The sequence below is a fragment of the Asterias amurensis genome, chromosome 3 (assembly GCF_032118995.1).
Source record: "Asterias amurensis chromosome 3, ASM3211899v1".
In the NCBI taxonomy this organism is placed as follows: Eukaryota; Metazoa; Echinodermata; class Asteroidea; order Forcipulatida; family Asteriidae; genus Asterias; species Asterias amurensis.
Window position 1 is genome coordinate 21843448 of NC_092650.1, and position 15425 is coordinate 21858872.

The 15425-nt window shown below is 38.3% G+C and overlaps 1 protein-coding gene across 1 annotated transcript; it reads left to right on the forward strand.

The window, feature by feature from the left end:
* Window positions 1-469: 469 nt before the first annotated feature.
* Window positions 470-15425, forward strand: LOC139934386 (gamma-soluble NSF attachment protein-like). The gene is made up of 10 exons (XM_071928600.1): window positions 470-562; window positions 2120-2187; window positions 3605-3689; window positions 5443-5491; window positions 7109-7218; window positions 7499-7565; window positions 8839-8988; window positions 10001-10080; window positions 10474-10603; window positions 11045-15425. The coding sequence occupies exons 1-10, from the start codon at window positions 504-506 to the stop codon at window positions 11180-11182; spliced, it is 936 nt and encodes a 311-aa protein (XP_071784701.1). The 5' UTR covers window positions 470-503; the 3' UTR covers window positions 11183-15425.

Here is a 15425-nt window from a genome sequence, read left to right on the forward strand (position 1 = left end):
TTCCACACGTTTCGCTGTGTCATGACATGTGTTTAAAATAAATCCGTAATTCTCGATGAAGCATTTCATGGAATAATATTTCAAGAAATTCACGATTACCTTCTGTAAACCCTGTAAGTTATTTGCAAATCTGTGATTTTTTTTAGATTTTTTTTTCTGTTCCGAAATTGTTTATGGCCAGTTTTGAGGTGTTTCCCTTTAGTACTATCACATATTGTCAAATTTATATTCAATTCAGAGGAACAAGAGTAGTTCTCCATCTCCATCTCCATTGGTTCAGTCAGCAAAATATCCTGCCGGATACATCTACGCTAACTTGATATAGTTGCAATATATTTTGGGGTAAAATAGGGTACATCGTCATAATAGGCCACGTCACTTTCGGTTGAGTCATGGAGCAATGGTTGAGTCACGTACTAAAAACGGCCCATGTGGCCCCCTCCAAAAACGACCCCGCCCCCCTGGGCTTGGATGACCATTGAGGGCGCACTTCATTCGACAAAATGGCAACAAACAAGAAGACAGCTGAGGCCGAAGAACACGTCCGACAGGCAGAAAAATGGTATGAAAATAATGGTTTGAGTATATTAAGTAGGACAAGAACTGACACTAAACAAAACTTCACATAATTTGTTTAACATTATGTAGTTTAGAAGCTCGTAAGATTCCCAACTTTCGCTCTCTTCTTTCTCAAGTCAATCAACGGAACGATGACCTCCGTTCCCCCAGCCAAAAGTCGCAACCACACAAGTCCATTCGACCTCATTTCTCACCGACACTGGCCCATAATCATTCAACTACAATCTGCAGGTGAATCTGGATACATATATCACAACGCTTCTTTAGTCTTGAGCCAAACGAGAAAGGAAAAAAAGACAATGAATACATTTGACTTTGAGTTTTAGATTTGGAACTCGGATGGAGGAAATCCCCAGAGATTTCCTTCTAATCTATTCTTCTAAATTCTAGTTGAGTTCTAAGACCAGCAGGGCAGGGAGAACTCACGGGGTCACACACTCAAAAAGTCAAAGGCAAACCTTGGTGTGGCCCTCAAGCAAAAGACTGAAAACCCCAGTCTAAAAAAAACCGGAAAAGTTTCCGTATGGCGCCACCACTTTTTCATTCGATATGAAATAATATAGTATATAATTTACCTCAATGAGATATCCCTTTCTGTAAAAATGAGTGAAAAAGTGGTGGCCCCATACGGAAAGTTATCCAAAAAAACCACCAACAAGACCAAGTGATCAATACAACTGCAAGCCTAACCCTATTCTACAAAATCCACTATAACATACATGTACATAGTCGCCATCGATCCTGCAGTCTACCTCACACCAATGCCTCCCAGCAGCACAAGATCATACCACCCAAACAAGTTCCAACTCATCACAAGCCGCATCCAGCTTTACGGATTCTCCTTCTTCCCCTGGACTGTCTCAATGTGGAACACCCTCCCTGGCATTGTCCTCACTGCTGCATCTGTGATTGCCTTCCGGAAAGGAGTAGCTGCTAATCTTTGATTGAGCAGTGGAAGCTGTTTTTACTTGCACCGATGTCCCGCACAGTTGTATTGCCACCATTCATTTATATTACTTGTATAGCACTTTGTTCTTCAGGCTCTTTTGTTAGCCTGGAGGCACTGGAGGTAATTTCCTACTGCTTGAGCACCAACCAACCACCCTTAGCTTTACGTCCAAGCTTGTGGATTCTGCTGAGTAAACCAACGTACTTGCTTTTTTTACGTATATCATTTTTGGTGTGTTTTTCTGTGTATGTCTTTGCTTGTTTGCCTTTTTAAATTGTTTTGTGATTTGTATTATCTTCTGTGCTTTTTTATATGCCCCCTCTTGCCTTAATGTATTTTTAGGGTTTTAGGAGACATACGCCTTTTGGCGACAGTTATTTTTTTAACTTTTATGCTCTCCTGGGCACCCCACTGTTGTTTTTCTTTGTTTTCTTAAATATTTTTAATGTATGTATATGTGCTTGTAAATGTGATTGCCTGAATAAATATTATTATTATTATTATTGTAAACGTAAACGTATTTTTTATAACCAATAGTAGAAATGCCATTTTTACTAAATGATAATGTTGTATCATTACATTTTGTTTTAGCATAAAAACTTCCTGGACAAAATGGAAGGCTGATTTTGACGGTGCTGCTCATGAGTATGAAAAAGCAGGTAAGGAAAGAAATTTGTTGTGATCTGCATGAGCCCGATGCTGACGAAGGTGTACATTGGCAAGGTTGAACAAACAAATGTTTAAAGGAACACGTTGCCTTGGATCGGTCGAGTTGGTCTTTGAAAAATGTTCTGTAACCGTTTGTTGTAAAATTTATATGGTTAGAAAGATATTGTAAAAGTAGAATACAATGATCTACACATATATGCCTCGAAATTGCGTGGTTTTCTTTTTACCCTGTCGACTAACACGGTCGGCCATTTATGGGAGTCAAAATTTTGACTCCCATAAATGGCCGACTGTGATAGTTCGCGACGTAAAAGGAAAACCGTGCAGTTTCGAGTGATACTTGTGTGAATCATTATATTCTACTTTTAAAACATCTTTCTAACTATATGCATTTTATAACAAACGGTTTCAAACGCTTTTAATAGACCAACTCGTCCGATCCAAGGCAACGTGTTCCTTTAACAGAAATGTAACAGACTTACACTCAATTCATATTATATTAGCCCCATTAATTGGACCAATCCAGTCCGTATCCTTTGCCCCATCACCATCGAAATACAAATCTTTCACTTTTTGTTGTTGGGTTCCCATTTATCATTTATCAATAATGGTGCGATCAGTTGCTACAACAATTGAAGGAACCCGACTAATTATGAGATTGGGTGTGCATGCTTAAAAAACAAAGCAAATTGTTAAGATCATTCAGAAAGTTCACACTCAAATTCATTTGAATTTTACCCAAAATGTGTGATGCTTGTTTGAACAAACCCAGGCGTGTAGGGCTATCTACAACTTTAAAAGCATTAGATTGTTAAGTTTTGTGAAGCAGATCGTTGCAGATGGGGTTTTTTCAAAAAAAGGGAACGATTTTGATATCAGACTTGCTAGGGCTAAGGATACGGAGTGGATTGGACCGATTTATGGGGCTGAAATGCTATACTTAGAAACATGTTTCTTTGGTCTCATAAGATAGTTATATAATAATAAAAAATAATAATAATAACAATAGGAACTGTAAAAGGCGCAGTAAAATCAAAAGCAAAATTAAAACAAAACAAAAACAAAGAAAAACAGACACAACAAAATTCTTCTAAACTTGTCAATGTACTTGAAAGTACATTGATAGGTTTGGATCTTATGAGACCAAAATAAAAAAAATTCTCTTAGTTCGTTTACAATCAATTTAGCCAAACACAACAGTAAGTAATTATTCCTTTAGGTTTTTAAGTTATATTTTTCGGTAATGACCGAACACAGCTGATCAGTAACCCAATTCTTTGCTGAATGTCTTGTTTCTTGTCTTTCCTCATGTTCCATTACAAACACACAAAAGTAACTAAATATTGAAAGTAATGAATCTAACAAACAAACTATTGAGTAATTTCTTCTTTTCTTTATTTGAAACAGGCCTCTGCTACCGACATGCCAAGACATATGAGAAAGCTAAGGAGATGTATATGAAGGCAGCAGATTGCCATCGACAATGCAAGGCGTATCCTTTGATTGTTAACTTGTTAGGTTATAAAATGTTTGCAGTGGATTCAAACTTTGGATGCATTGATTAGGCCTGGAATTTTATCTTTGAGACGAAAAGGGCTTTAAATTTAAAAAAATCATTGGAAAATAAGGCGCAACCAGGTAAAGACCAGGAACAACGGAGGTCATTGGCTCTGTGGCCTTCAAGTAATAGGAGTCTTTGGAACGCTAGGTGGCAGCAGACTTACCGGGTAAATTTCCATTGTTTACATTGTTCTGTGCGTGCGCATATTCCCGAGAGCAATGGGTTTTACCTGGTAAGTCTGCTGCCACCTAGCGTCCCGAAAGTCTTCCATTCTAGGCCTGAATGACTGTAGGACCAACTGGTGCACCACATTTGGAGTTCACAATGTGGTTTAATACAGCAATGTGTTTGGGAATATTTCTTTATTTATCATTATTATTGATGGTTTATTAAAATTGAACTTGTAGCCAATGGCTAAATTGCGTCAATATATACAATGGCTAAATTGCGTCAATATATAGAGTATAATATTTAGAAATAATAAACATTAGGCAGTGAACAATAGACGAACAAGCGTCATCGGCCGCCATCCTTGATGAAATGTGTTCGCGTGAAGAGCCATCACTGGCTGAGAGTCGTGCATAGCGCGTACACACTTGCATTCTTCCATTGTTACATCAAAGATGGCGGCCAATCCGTCTTTATAAAGGAAATGCCAGGCAGTGGGGAGCAATCTATTTTTATCTGCCAGCATGATGGATTTCATTAGGGATAATTTTTTCATTGGGTGGCATGGTTGGCTTGTGAGTAAAGCCCTCGCCTCTCTCACCAAGGTGACCGGGTTCGATTGCCGGACGGGGCCATATGTGAGTTGAGTTGTGCGTTGGTTCTCTGCTGTGCCACGAGGGTTTTCCAGACCATCTGGTTTTCCTCCCTCGGGAAAAATCGAACACTTTCGATCTTGGCTGTGCTCCGTGGTCATAATGGGTTGATGTGGCTGGAATGGAAGCAAAAGGCGTCCTTGCATGCCTGCTTCTCGAACACATTGTAGCCGCGTCATTCGCACATCAGCTCTTAAAGGAACACTATGCCTTGGATCGGATGAGTTGGTCAAAACAAAAGCGTTTGTAACCGTTTTTTTTATAAAATGCATATGGTTGGAAAGATGTTTTAAAAGTAGAATACAATGATCCACACAAGTTTGCCTCGAAATTGCGTGGTTTTCCTTCTACTGTGCTAACTAACATGGTCGGCCATTTTTTGGGAGTCAAAATTTTGACCCCCATAAATGGCCGACGTGTTAGTCGACGATGTAAAAGGAAAACCACGCAATTTCGAGGCATGTTTGTGTGGATCATTGTATTCTACTTTTACAACATCTTTCTACCCATATGTATTTTATAAAAAAACGGTTACAAACGCTTTTCAAAGACCAACTCGACCGATCCAAGGCAACGTGTTCCTTTAACTGCGAGTAAGGATGATTAGCCTCCTAAATTATTATTATATCATGCTGTTACTTGTGGCATTTTTTTTTTTAGTTTGAATCTGTGTGATCGTGGTCTAGTTAAGTCATGTTTGTTTGTGCTATCGATGCTCTCAAAAAAAAAAAAGATGCCGGCTATTCTGAAAAAATAATTTTGTCAAGATAGAAGTGGACAAAAATGGAAGATCCCTGCTGTTAACTGGTTAAAATTATTCCAGCAGTTAAGGTTTTTGTTTTTCACTTAACGCATTGATTCAGATTGTTCCATGCAGGCAAAGCATATGAGCAGGCAGCCGTCGCATTAAAGGTAAGATAACAAATGATTGGAGTTTCCCTCAAGAAGCTTAAAACTCACAACTTCTACGCAGGGACAAATTTAATATAGAGCTGCTTAAAGGGAAGGTACACGTTTGGTTATCGTCTAAGAACAGTCTTTTCACTTTGTGTATCCCATCATAAGCATAAAATAACAAGCCTGTGAACATTTGGGATCAATCGGTCATCAAGTTGCGAGAACATGGTGAAAGAAAAAACACCCTTGTTGGACAAATTTGTGTGCTTTCAGATAGGAATAAAAGACTTCTAGCTAGAAGTCTTTTTTGGTTTTTACCCATATACACCCATGTGTGTAGCACTGTATACTCAGTACTTTCCCGAGTCCTGTGAAAAAAAAATCACAGGCATTTTACTCGGGTGGGATTCGAACCCACGACCTTTGCAATTCTAGAGCAGTGTCTTGCCAACTAGACCACCGAGATTGCCCAGTAGCTAGAGGCAGTTCGAATCCTATGTTTTAGCAGCGGGTACTGCAAACGATTTAATAGAGGTTAAATTTGCATCGGGGATAAAGAATATTAATTTTTATACAGTGAGTATACAGTGCTACACACATCGGTGTATATGGGTAAAAAAAAAAAAAAAAAAATTAATATTCTTTATCCCCGATGCAAATTTAACATCTATTAGAAGTCTTTTATTATTTTGATGAGAAATTGCCTCTTTCTCAAAAACTACGTTACTTCAGAGGGAGTCGTTTCCCACAATGTTTCATACTATCAACAGCTCTCCAATGCTCGTTACCAAGTCAGTTTTTAAGTTAATATTTGTTTTGAGTAATTACCAAATGTGTACCTTCCCTTTAAGCACAAAAAGCAGCTTAGCACGACAAAACTATGCTTACCAGAATAAAGTTACCAGCCAAAATGCTATGTCAAATGTACAATCTGTGACTGGTGTCCTGATTTTTTTTTGCTCAGCAGAAACTTTGTAAACAACATTTTCTGCGTAAGTAATTTTAGGACATCGGGCCATGAACTATAGCGAGCATTCATCACAATCCACCTTAAAAGAATTCAAGTTCTTGAATAAAACTAAAAATTCTAGAAGAATGTTCGGTGAGGGATTTAATAGATGCTAAATTTGTATCTGGGATAAAGAATATTAATTTTTGGTTTTACCCTTGCACTGATGTTTGCACTGTGTACTCGTTACTTTTCCGAAAAGAAATCACACATGTTTACTTGGGTTGGATTCAAACCATTGACCTTTGCCACCTTTTGCCTGAGATTTTTTTTTTTCACAGAACTTGGGAAATCTTTGAGAAGCGTTTGTAATCGTTTGTTATAAAATGCATATGATAAGAAAGATATTTTAAAATTAGAATATAATGATCCACACAAATATCACTCGAAATTGCGTGGTTTTCCTTTCGGCTCGTCGACTAACACGGTCAGCCATTTATGGGAGTCAAATTTTTGATTCTCATAAATGGCCGACCGTGTTAGTTTGCAAAGTAAAAGGAAACAAATGGTTACAAACGCTTTTCAAAGACCAACACGACCGATCCAAGACAAAGTGTTCCTTAAATATTGTTTGTTGAGTGAATTTGAAGCTAGGTGAATTTTTTTCTTCTTCTGAATCTTAGGATATGAAGGAGTATGAGGAGGCAGTGCATCTGATCAAACGAGCCGCCATGCTGTACAGAGAGCATGGCACTGGGGATACAGCCGCAATCTCACTGGAAAGAGCAGCAAAGTAAGTCACAATATTAATCCTGACTCAATGCGATACAAATGTAGACGTCACAAATTCGCAACGAATAATCACACAGCAAAATAAGAGCTATGACATCAAATTTCATTCAATTTATTTTTATATAAATGAAATTTATGTATTTATTTATTTGTTTGTTGACGGAATCTGTTTATTTGATTGTTATTATTATTATTATTTTTTATAAAATCCCTAGCAATGATACGAATTCTTGATGATTAAGATTGTAATTAAGAAGGGTTCATTGTGTTTTTATTGATAGAATGATAGAGACGATAAATGCCTCTGAAGCCTGCAATCTGTACGTCTCAGCCAGTGAAATAGCAGAGGTAAGCTGTCGTACATGGTGGCTGGAAAAATATCCTGTAAATCTTCATGGTCAGATGGTTATGTCAAGGCCCAACTTTATAGAGCTGCTTAAAGGCAGTGGACACTATTAGTAATTACTGACTCAAAATAATCATCAGCATAAAACCTCTCTTGGTAACGAGTAATGGGGGAGAGGTTAATAGTATAAAACATTCTTAGAAACGGCTCCATCTAAGGTGACGTAGTTTTCGAGAAATAAGTAATTTTCAACGACTTTGCTTTCGAGATCCAAGTTTAGAATTTGAGGTCTCGAAATCAAGCATCTGAAAGCACACAACTTCGTGTGACAAGGGTGTTTTTTATTTCATTCTTGTCTCGCAAATTCACCAAGTGAAAAGACTGGTCTTCGACAATTACCAATAGTGTCCACTGTCTTTAAGTACAAAAAAAATAGCTAAGCACAATATCAATTTGCTTACCAGAATAATGTTATCTTACGAAATAGCATTCTGCATATACCATTTGTGACTGGTATAATTTCTGTCATAATAAGGTCAACTTTTTACATTTTTAGTCGACCTTGGACAGCTCAGATAAATACATACATGTAACATATTTACATGTACAGCCGCAATCACAAATAGTTTGAGTCAAATAAATATTCTGAGCATTTGAGGTCACCATTTTATCATCCGTCCGTAGTATTTGGAGGCTACACCGTTAAAGACACTGGACACCATTGGTAATTACTCAAAATAATTGTTAGCATATATGGAGAGCTGTTGATGGTATTAAACAGTGTGAGAAACGGCTCCCTCTGGCGTAACGTAGTTTTTCGAGAAAGAAGTAATTTTCCACTAAAATATTTGAATTTGATTTCGAGACCTTTAGAATAGATCGATCCATTAAGCTCCGCCCCATTGTGTTTGACCAATCACATCGCAACGAAGGTCCGACAAATAAGGTCCGACATGTGGCGCGTATCTTGGCACACGCGGCATAGTTGTGCAGAAAGGCATTGGAAAGACATTGGAGAGCCCCACATGTTGTTGCTCATACGTGCGTTGTGGGCGGACCCAACTGGATCGGTCTAGATTTTGAGGTCCCGAAATCAAGCACCTGAGACCACAGAACTTCGGGTGACAATTTGTTTTCTTTTTTCTTCCATTACTTTCTTGCAACTTCGGCGAGAAGACTGGTCTTTGACAATTACCAAAGGTGTCCAGTGTCTGTAAACACTATTGAATGAATGCTTACACTCTCAGATTAATTAACTTGATGTTTCCCGTTTAGAATGAGGAAAGGTTAAGACAAGCTGTTGAGTTGTTGAGTAAAGCAGCTAGACTCTCAGTCAAGGCAAGAGACTTTGACAAGGCTCTCCAACTACTTGAGAAAACAAGAAATCTGTACGACATTGTAGAGAACTTAGGAGCTGTTTATAAGGTAGGTTTAATGTCTGAAGTCCTTATGATCAGAGTCTTTATCAGCTTAAAATAAAATCCTCGCCCGATAAAGACTCTGAGCTACAAGTCCTACGGTCTTGTGGATTTTCTCCCTAAATTCGAGCCCCAGCTGTGTATCAGTCTTAATTTACGGCTAAGCAGAATGTGTTGTCATAATACAAATCACTATGGCCGGAGTAGGCTCTGCTCCAGCCAGAATCTAACAATCCCTCGCACCAAGTCATATTCGAAACACCAACACACTCCAACATTCAAGAGTAAATTAAAAACACATCTATTCTCTTTTCACTCATAAACGTCTTTTCCGTAGCTCTTTGTAAAGTGCGCTTTATAAGTCTCGTTTGTTATTATATATTATTATGGTGAAATGTACAAGTCCCCCAAGTCGTCTTAAGATGAGTCTTGGTGTTGTGTGAAATTGAGTTCAGATCAGATTTAAACAGCGGCTCCGAGGTCAGATTCAGTTTCATCAACCGCTCATTTTCCAAAAGAGTCTTTATGAAAATTGGGAAAAAATAAGGTTCTTACCTCATGTTTAAATGGTATATATCGCCACGTTGTTTGATACCCTTTAAGTTCTATATTTTTTTTCAAAAAACAAAATGTTCAATGATATAAAAACGATGGTCTTTATGTTTTAGACAGAGAGTATTTCAATTCATTCCTGAATTTTAGTGATATAGACCGTATTAAATATGACGTCACCGTTCAAATATCTGACCTACAAGATGGCGTCTGTGCGCGTGTTCGTGCATGCATGCATGTGCCGTAGAAATCAAACAGTAGAATATCGAATGTTGCGTGCTGTGTGCTTCGATGATGTACGCGTTTGGATGCGCATACAGTTTGCCCTACAAGATGGCGACTTTTCATAGCAAAAAGGGGTTATTCAATTCGGTCTATTGAATCAAAAAAACATGGGATTTGACCGGCATAGAACAAAATTCCTCTTTATACTGTTCAATGACTCTTATCCCTGACTCTGTTTTCAGTTAATAGCTGTGACTGTACTAATCCATCTACACCGTAATGACTTCGTTGCTGCTAGCAAAGTCTGCCAGGTAGCCATGAGGTAAATATGTAATCCTTTGTCAGAATTTCTTTTGAAAATGAGGATTTTCCTTTGTGACCGAAAGCTTCTTAGTTTAAAAATGGAGCCCTCAAAAGCCCTATAACACTGTATCTCTTGTCCTCATTTTTGTTTTGCCTTTGGAGAAAAAAAAAAAGCCTACTAAACCCAACACTTTATGAACAGGTAGGTCAAGGACAAAATATCATGGCTGGGGTGGATTTCACGAAGATTTAAGACTAGTCTTATCTGGAGTTAGGACGACTCGTCCTAACTTAGGACTAGCCTTAAGCTTATAACATCTCCTAGGACTAGTCCTAACTCTTTGAAAAATTGATTCATGGTTCTTCATTTCTAATCAGATTTATATTTGATCTGAATCTTTGATTGATTTAGCGTTGATGGGTATGCCATGGATGAATGCTCAGTTCTTCTTGAGGAGCTTCTGGAAGGCTTTGACCAACAGGATCAAGAAGCCATCAACAAGGTCCTCTTAATGCCCTACTTCACCTATCTGGATAATGACGTACGTAAATATTAAAGTAGATTAGGCTTTGAAATAATCCTCGGCACCTGCAGTATTTGCAGTGGTGCCCAGGGTCCAATTTCATGGCTCTGCTAATTGCCGAATTTTGTGCTTACGATCACAATTTTCAATTGGCATGGAATCGTAAATTTTCTGCGCTAGCCTTGTAAACGTAGAATGCCTAGTAACGTAGAGTATGCACGCACACAAGCCAAAATTACCCGCTAACCCGCGAAGTACGCTATGATAAGCGCCGACTTCTGGTTAATACTGTAAGCAGAGCCATGAAAATTGGGCCCTGTGTTTTAGCTGTGGTGCCCTCTGCAAGATTCCACAACAAACTGAAACTCAAAATAGTAGTCCCCCTGGCAGAGGAAAATTACTGTGCCCCCTCAAGAGCAAAGTATAAATGAATTTGTTGTCAACCTCTATCCCATCCAGTATGTGAAGCTTGCCAGGTCACTTCGTGTACCGGGTGGTGGAGGAAGTCGGCCCAAGAAGACAGCCGGGGGTGCATCAGGAGGACAAGATGGGGAGGAGGATGAGGAGGAGGATGAGTACGCTGGTGGACTCCTTTAAGACACGTCGAGACACGTCGAGACAATCAAGCAAGAGGTGTCACTTTTAACCCCAAATTCAAACCCTGAAAATACATGTGAAATCCCAATAAAAAGAAATGGAAGTAACTACAAATATAATAGATGTTAAATTTGCATCGGGGATAAAGAAACAAAAAAATGTTACTCGGGTGGGATTCGAACCCACGACCCTTGCAATTCTAGAGCAGTGTCTTACCAACTAGACTACCGAGGTTGCCTGGAAGCTAGAGGCAGTTCGAATCCTATGTTTTGGCAGCGGGTACCGCAACGATATAATGGATGTTAAATTTGCATCGGGGATAAAGAATATTAATTTTGTTTTTTTTACCCTTTTTTAAAATTTTTATAACCCATACACCGATGTGTGTTAGCACTGTATACTCAGTAAAAAAAAAGAGCCGATGTGGTCTCGACGTTTAGAACAGTATACTCTCCTTCTTAATGTCTTATTCTTCACACCATGCAAAGCTTCAAACACCTATGAAAAAGAACTGAAGATGAGTATAGATGATGAGTATTTCTTTTCTTTTTTTAAGCGTGAGTAAAACTGAATTTGATGTTACAATTTGATCTTATTTTACCTCCCTGTACACTCTATGGTGTTTGTTTGCATCAATGGCCAAGTCAATATAAAACATTAAAGCCAGCTTGTTTTAATTTCTGTGCAGCACATAAATCTTGTTCACACACGCCATCGTGTGGGCAAAATCACTGTCAATTCCGTTATGCTGCAATACCTCAGTTTCAATTGGTGTAAGTGCTCGCACTCCTTTTAAACTTATAAAAGATCTGCATCGGCATCTGTTTAGTACTGTACAAATGCCTGGTGTGACTTTCCCGTAGAGATCATGCGATGCAAGGAGGCGGTACACATTAATTTTTTTTTACAATTATGTAGATCAGCCAACTCAATTTTAAGTAGGTGATCCTTGAATTTTTGCAGAGTTGGTGCACCGCTGATCGTCTCGAGTGACGAGTAGTGACTTTTGGTCAAAGGAAATAATGGTAGAAAGCTTCCCTTGAAATATTGCTTACTGGGGTGCGGTAGTTTTTGCGAAATGAGTAAAACAATTTCACTAAAATAATTTGAGCATGTACATCGGATTTATACAACTCACAAAAACATTGCTCTGTGATTTTGTTTCCTTTTTTCTCTCAAAATAAATTGATGACTAATAAAGCTGAAACTTCTACAGGTAATTTATGTTACAGACGTCTTCATTCACATTGAGTAGGGATTAATGTCCTGGCCAAAAATCTTGATCTACACAGGGTGTCAAAACCTTTTAATATCTTGTTTTTAGAATAGAAAATAGAAAGTTTTGTCTTTACAAATTTCCCAAAACCCTTTTCATACTAAAAAAAAAACCTTCCACAATCTTATATTGTAGTCTTTGAAAATCTAATCTCACATTAATCCTATGAAATTACCAATGTGCAATATTGTGTGTCAAATTGTTTAGAAAATCTTACGTTTAGGCTGAGTCATTGTAATCATAGAACTTAAGATCATATTTTGTATTATGACACCCCTTGCAAGTATTCTGCCTGCTCATTGGTTTAGAGCGCGTCACATGACATGTCTTAGTTTTGCTAGACGACGGCCGTGTGATAGAGCGTCGGTTTGCCATGCGCTAGTCTGACAGACTAGCACATGGCGTGCAGTACCCAGACGTCCGTTGCGTGTACTGGGATGATAAATTAATAGTCTGTAACCACTTCGGATTGCACGACACTAAATGCAACACAGTAAGTAAAAGTGTTTGCAATCTGTATTCGCGTCGTCCGTGGATTGTAGCATTCAGGTCTGTAACGTAATAAGAACAGTACAGTCATTAGAAATGTTTGGGGTGTTATAAAACAAATATTGACTGCTTTTACTCGTGCAATGGTTAAAAACTATGACTCCCTCGGTGATCCCCGTAGCGTTCTATTTTCCCTCGGCTTCGCCTTGGGAAAATAGAACGCTCCGGAGATCACCTCGGGAGTCATAGTTTTAACCATAGCACTCGAAGCAGTCAATATTTGTATACTATTACAACTTTGATTGTACCATAATTTGTACTATTTTATCTTCGATTATAATATTGTTAATTAGTTTTGTCCTTGGTAGATATATACCCTGCCTGATATATGGCAGAGGGAGTCGTTCCTCCCCCACCCACCCCCCAAAAAGTTCCCATTCGACAAAGCCAAAACTCCCAATTGGTACATTTCACCAGTCTTGGCCGGTTACACACATGTTCTAACTCCCCTATAGTCTGACATCATAATGTTCCAACACAGCGTATTTTCCTAATCTTAACCCTAAAAGCCTGTTTCATACTTCCTGCGAATGTGAAGCAAATGTTGACATCACAAATTCGCGGTGAATACTTCTTCAAATATTGCTGTGAAAGGAGAGTTTTGATGTCAAATTCCCTTTCGCATTTGCATGAAGTAAGAACCAGGCTTTACTCTTACCCTAAGTGTTTCACAATTACGCAATTTATCTTCAAGCAAACTTTACTTATAACTGTACATAGAATAGGGTTTGTATAGTAAACATTTAAAGTGTTTTTGTAACATATCTCCTTAGTGTGCATTTAGATCATAGAGCTATATATATTGACTAGAGCGCTAACACCCCATTTTACACGCACTAAGGTTTTGAAGCCGTGTGGGCGCATCCATGTTTATGTACAAACCAATACAAAAGCTTGAAATTTTGTACGGCAATTGTACGGCTATTTGCATGATCGTGCGTCTGTTCTTTTTTATGTGCCATTGAAGCAAAAAATGCAGTAAATGTGAACGCACAATCTGCTGATCAGCGCACAAACTGCGAGGGTCATGTGCGTCATGTGCATGATTAAAAGGCGCGTATACCTTTTTTTAGTACGGCAACCAAGTCGAAGTTACGGTTTTCGTAGCGCGGACGTACGCGAGTGGACAGTTGCGTATACGCACACGCCGAATGTAAAATAATCGCGGCAATGTGTGTTCTCTTAAAATTCCGAATTCACGCAACACACCAAACATGTCTGCGCCCAGGGTGGCTTCAAAACGCAGAGCAAGTTGGCGCTCTAGTCAATATATATAGCTCTATGATTTAGATGCAAGTTAAAGTCCTTATAAAAAAAGAACATAAACTTGAAAAAGAAGTGTTTTTTCAAATTCCAGTTTCATTTTAAATCTGAGATTATTACCATCCATTTAAAGTTAAGTTTATTTCAATTGACTAAGAAAAACTTTCAAATGTTGAATGTTAAAGTATTAAACCAAAGGGGATACTGATTGGGTAAAATTTAAATTATTCACTTCAGGGTTGAACAATCAATTTACTAGAGCGGGATTTGAACCTGCAACCTCCAGATAAACGTGCCAGCGTTCTACCAACTGAGTCATCTAGCCCTGAATAATGACAGTCTCTCAAATATCTTTGTTTGGGGCCGGTGTCAGATGCAATTGTGTCCGTCATGCAATACTGTCCACTCCGGACACTTTTGCATTTGCAATCGTGTCCAGGGCTATGCAAAAATCGTCTGGTGGACATGTACATGACTGTATGAATGATTTGTATTCACTTTTTTTTTTATGATTGCAGCGACCGAACGTTTCCCATGACATTCATGACATGTACTTATCTTGAAGAAAAAAAAAGGCAAACGTATATTCCGTCGACCAATGGCGTTTAATTCACTGCAAGGACGGTTTTGCACTGGGGAGGACACAACTGCATATGCAAATGTGTCTGGATGGACACTCTTGCATTATGCAGCAGTGCCGGGCGGACACGATGGCATGTGCATGTACTCTGGGAAGTATTACAAAGAGGACATCATTGCATGTGACACCGGCGTGAAGGTCCAAAGCTTTTTCATTCTTTAACTGCTGTATAACCAGGGTTCACAATACAACCAAGTTTACAACAAATAAATAAAAAATTGTAATAATTCTGTGTATAATATTTATTATTTAACCTATTGTGACTGTAAAATGACATGTGACATCTCTCACAATTAGGTTAGACTTGTTATCATTTGATTATCCAGTGTTAATTATGTAGTATCAAAAATCAAATATTGATTATCTTGTATTGATTATCTAGTATAGATTATCACGCATTGATACAATATTGATAGAAACTAGGCTAGCATCATTCGTCAGTCACATAAAAGGTGTTATGTTTTTTTGTAATTACGTTTAATGTAAATACTATTCTTGTGTGCCGATACAGGTTC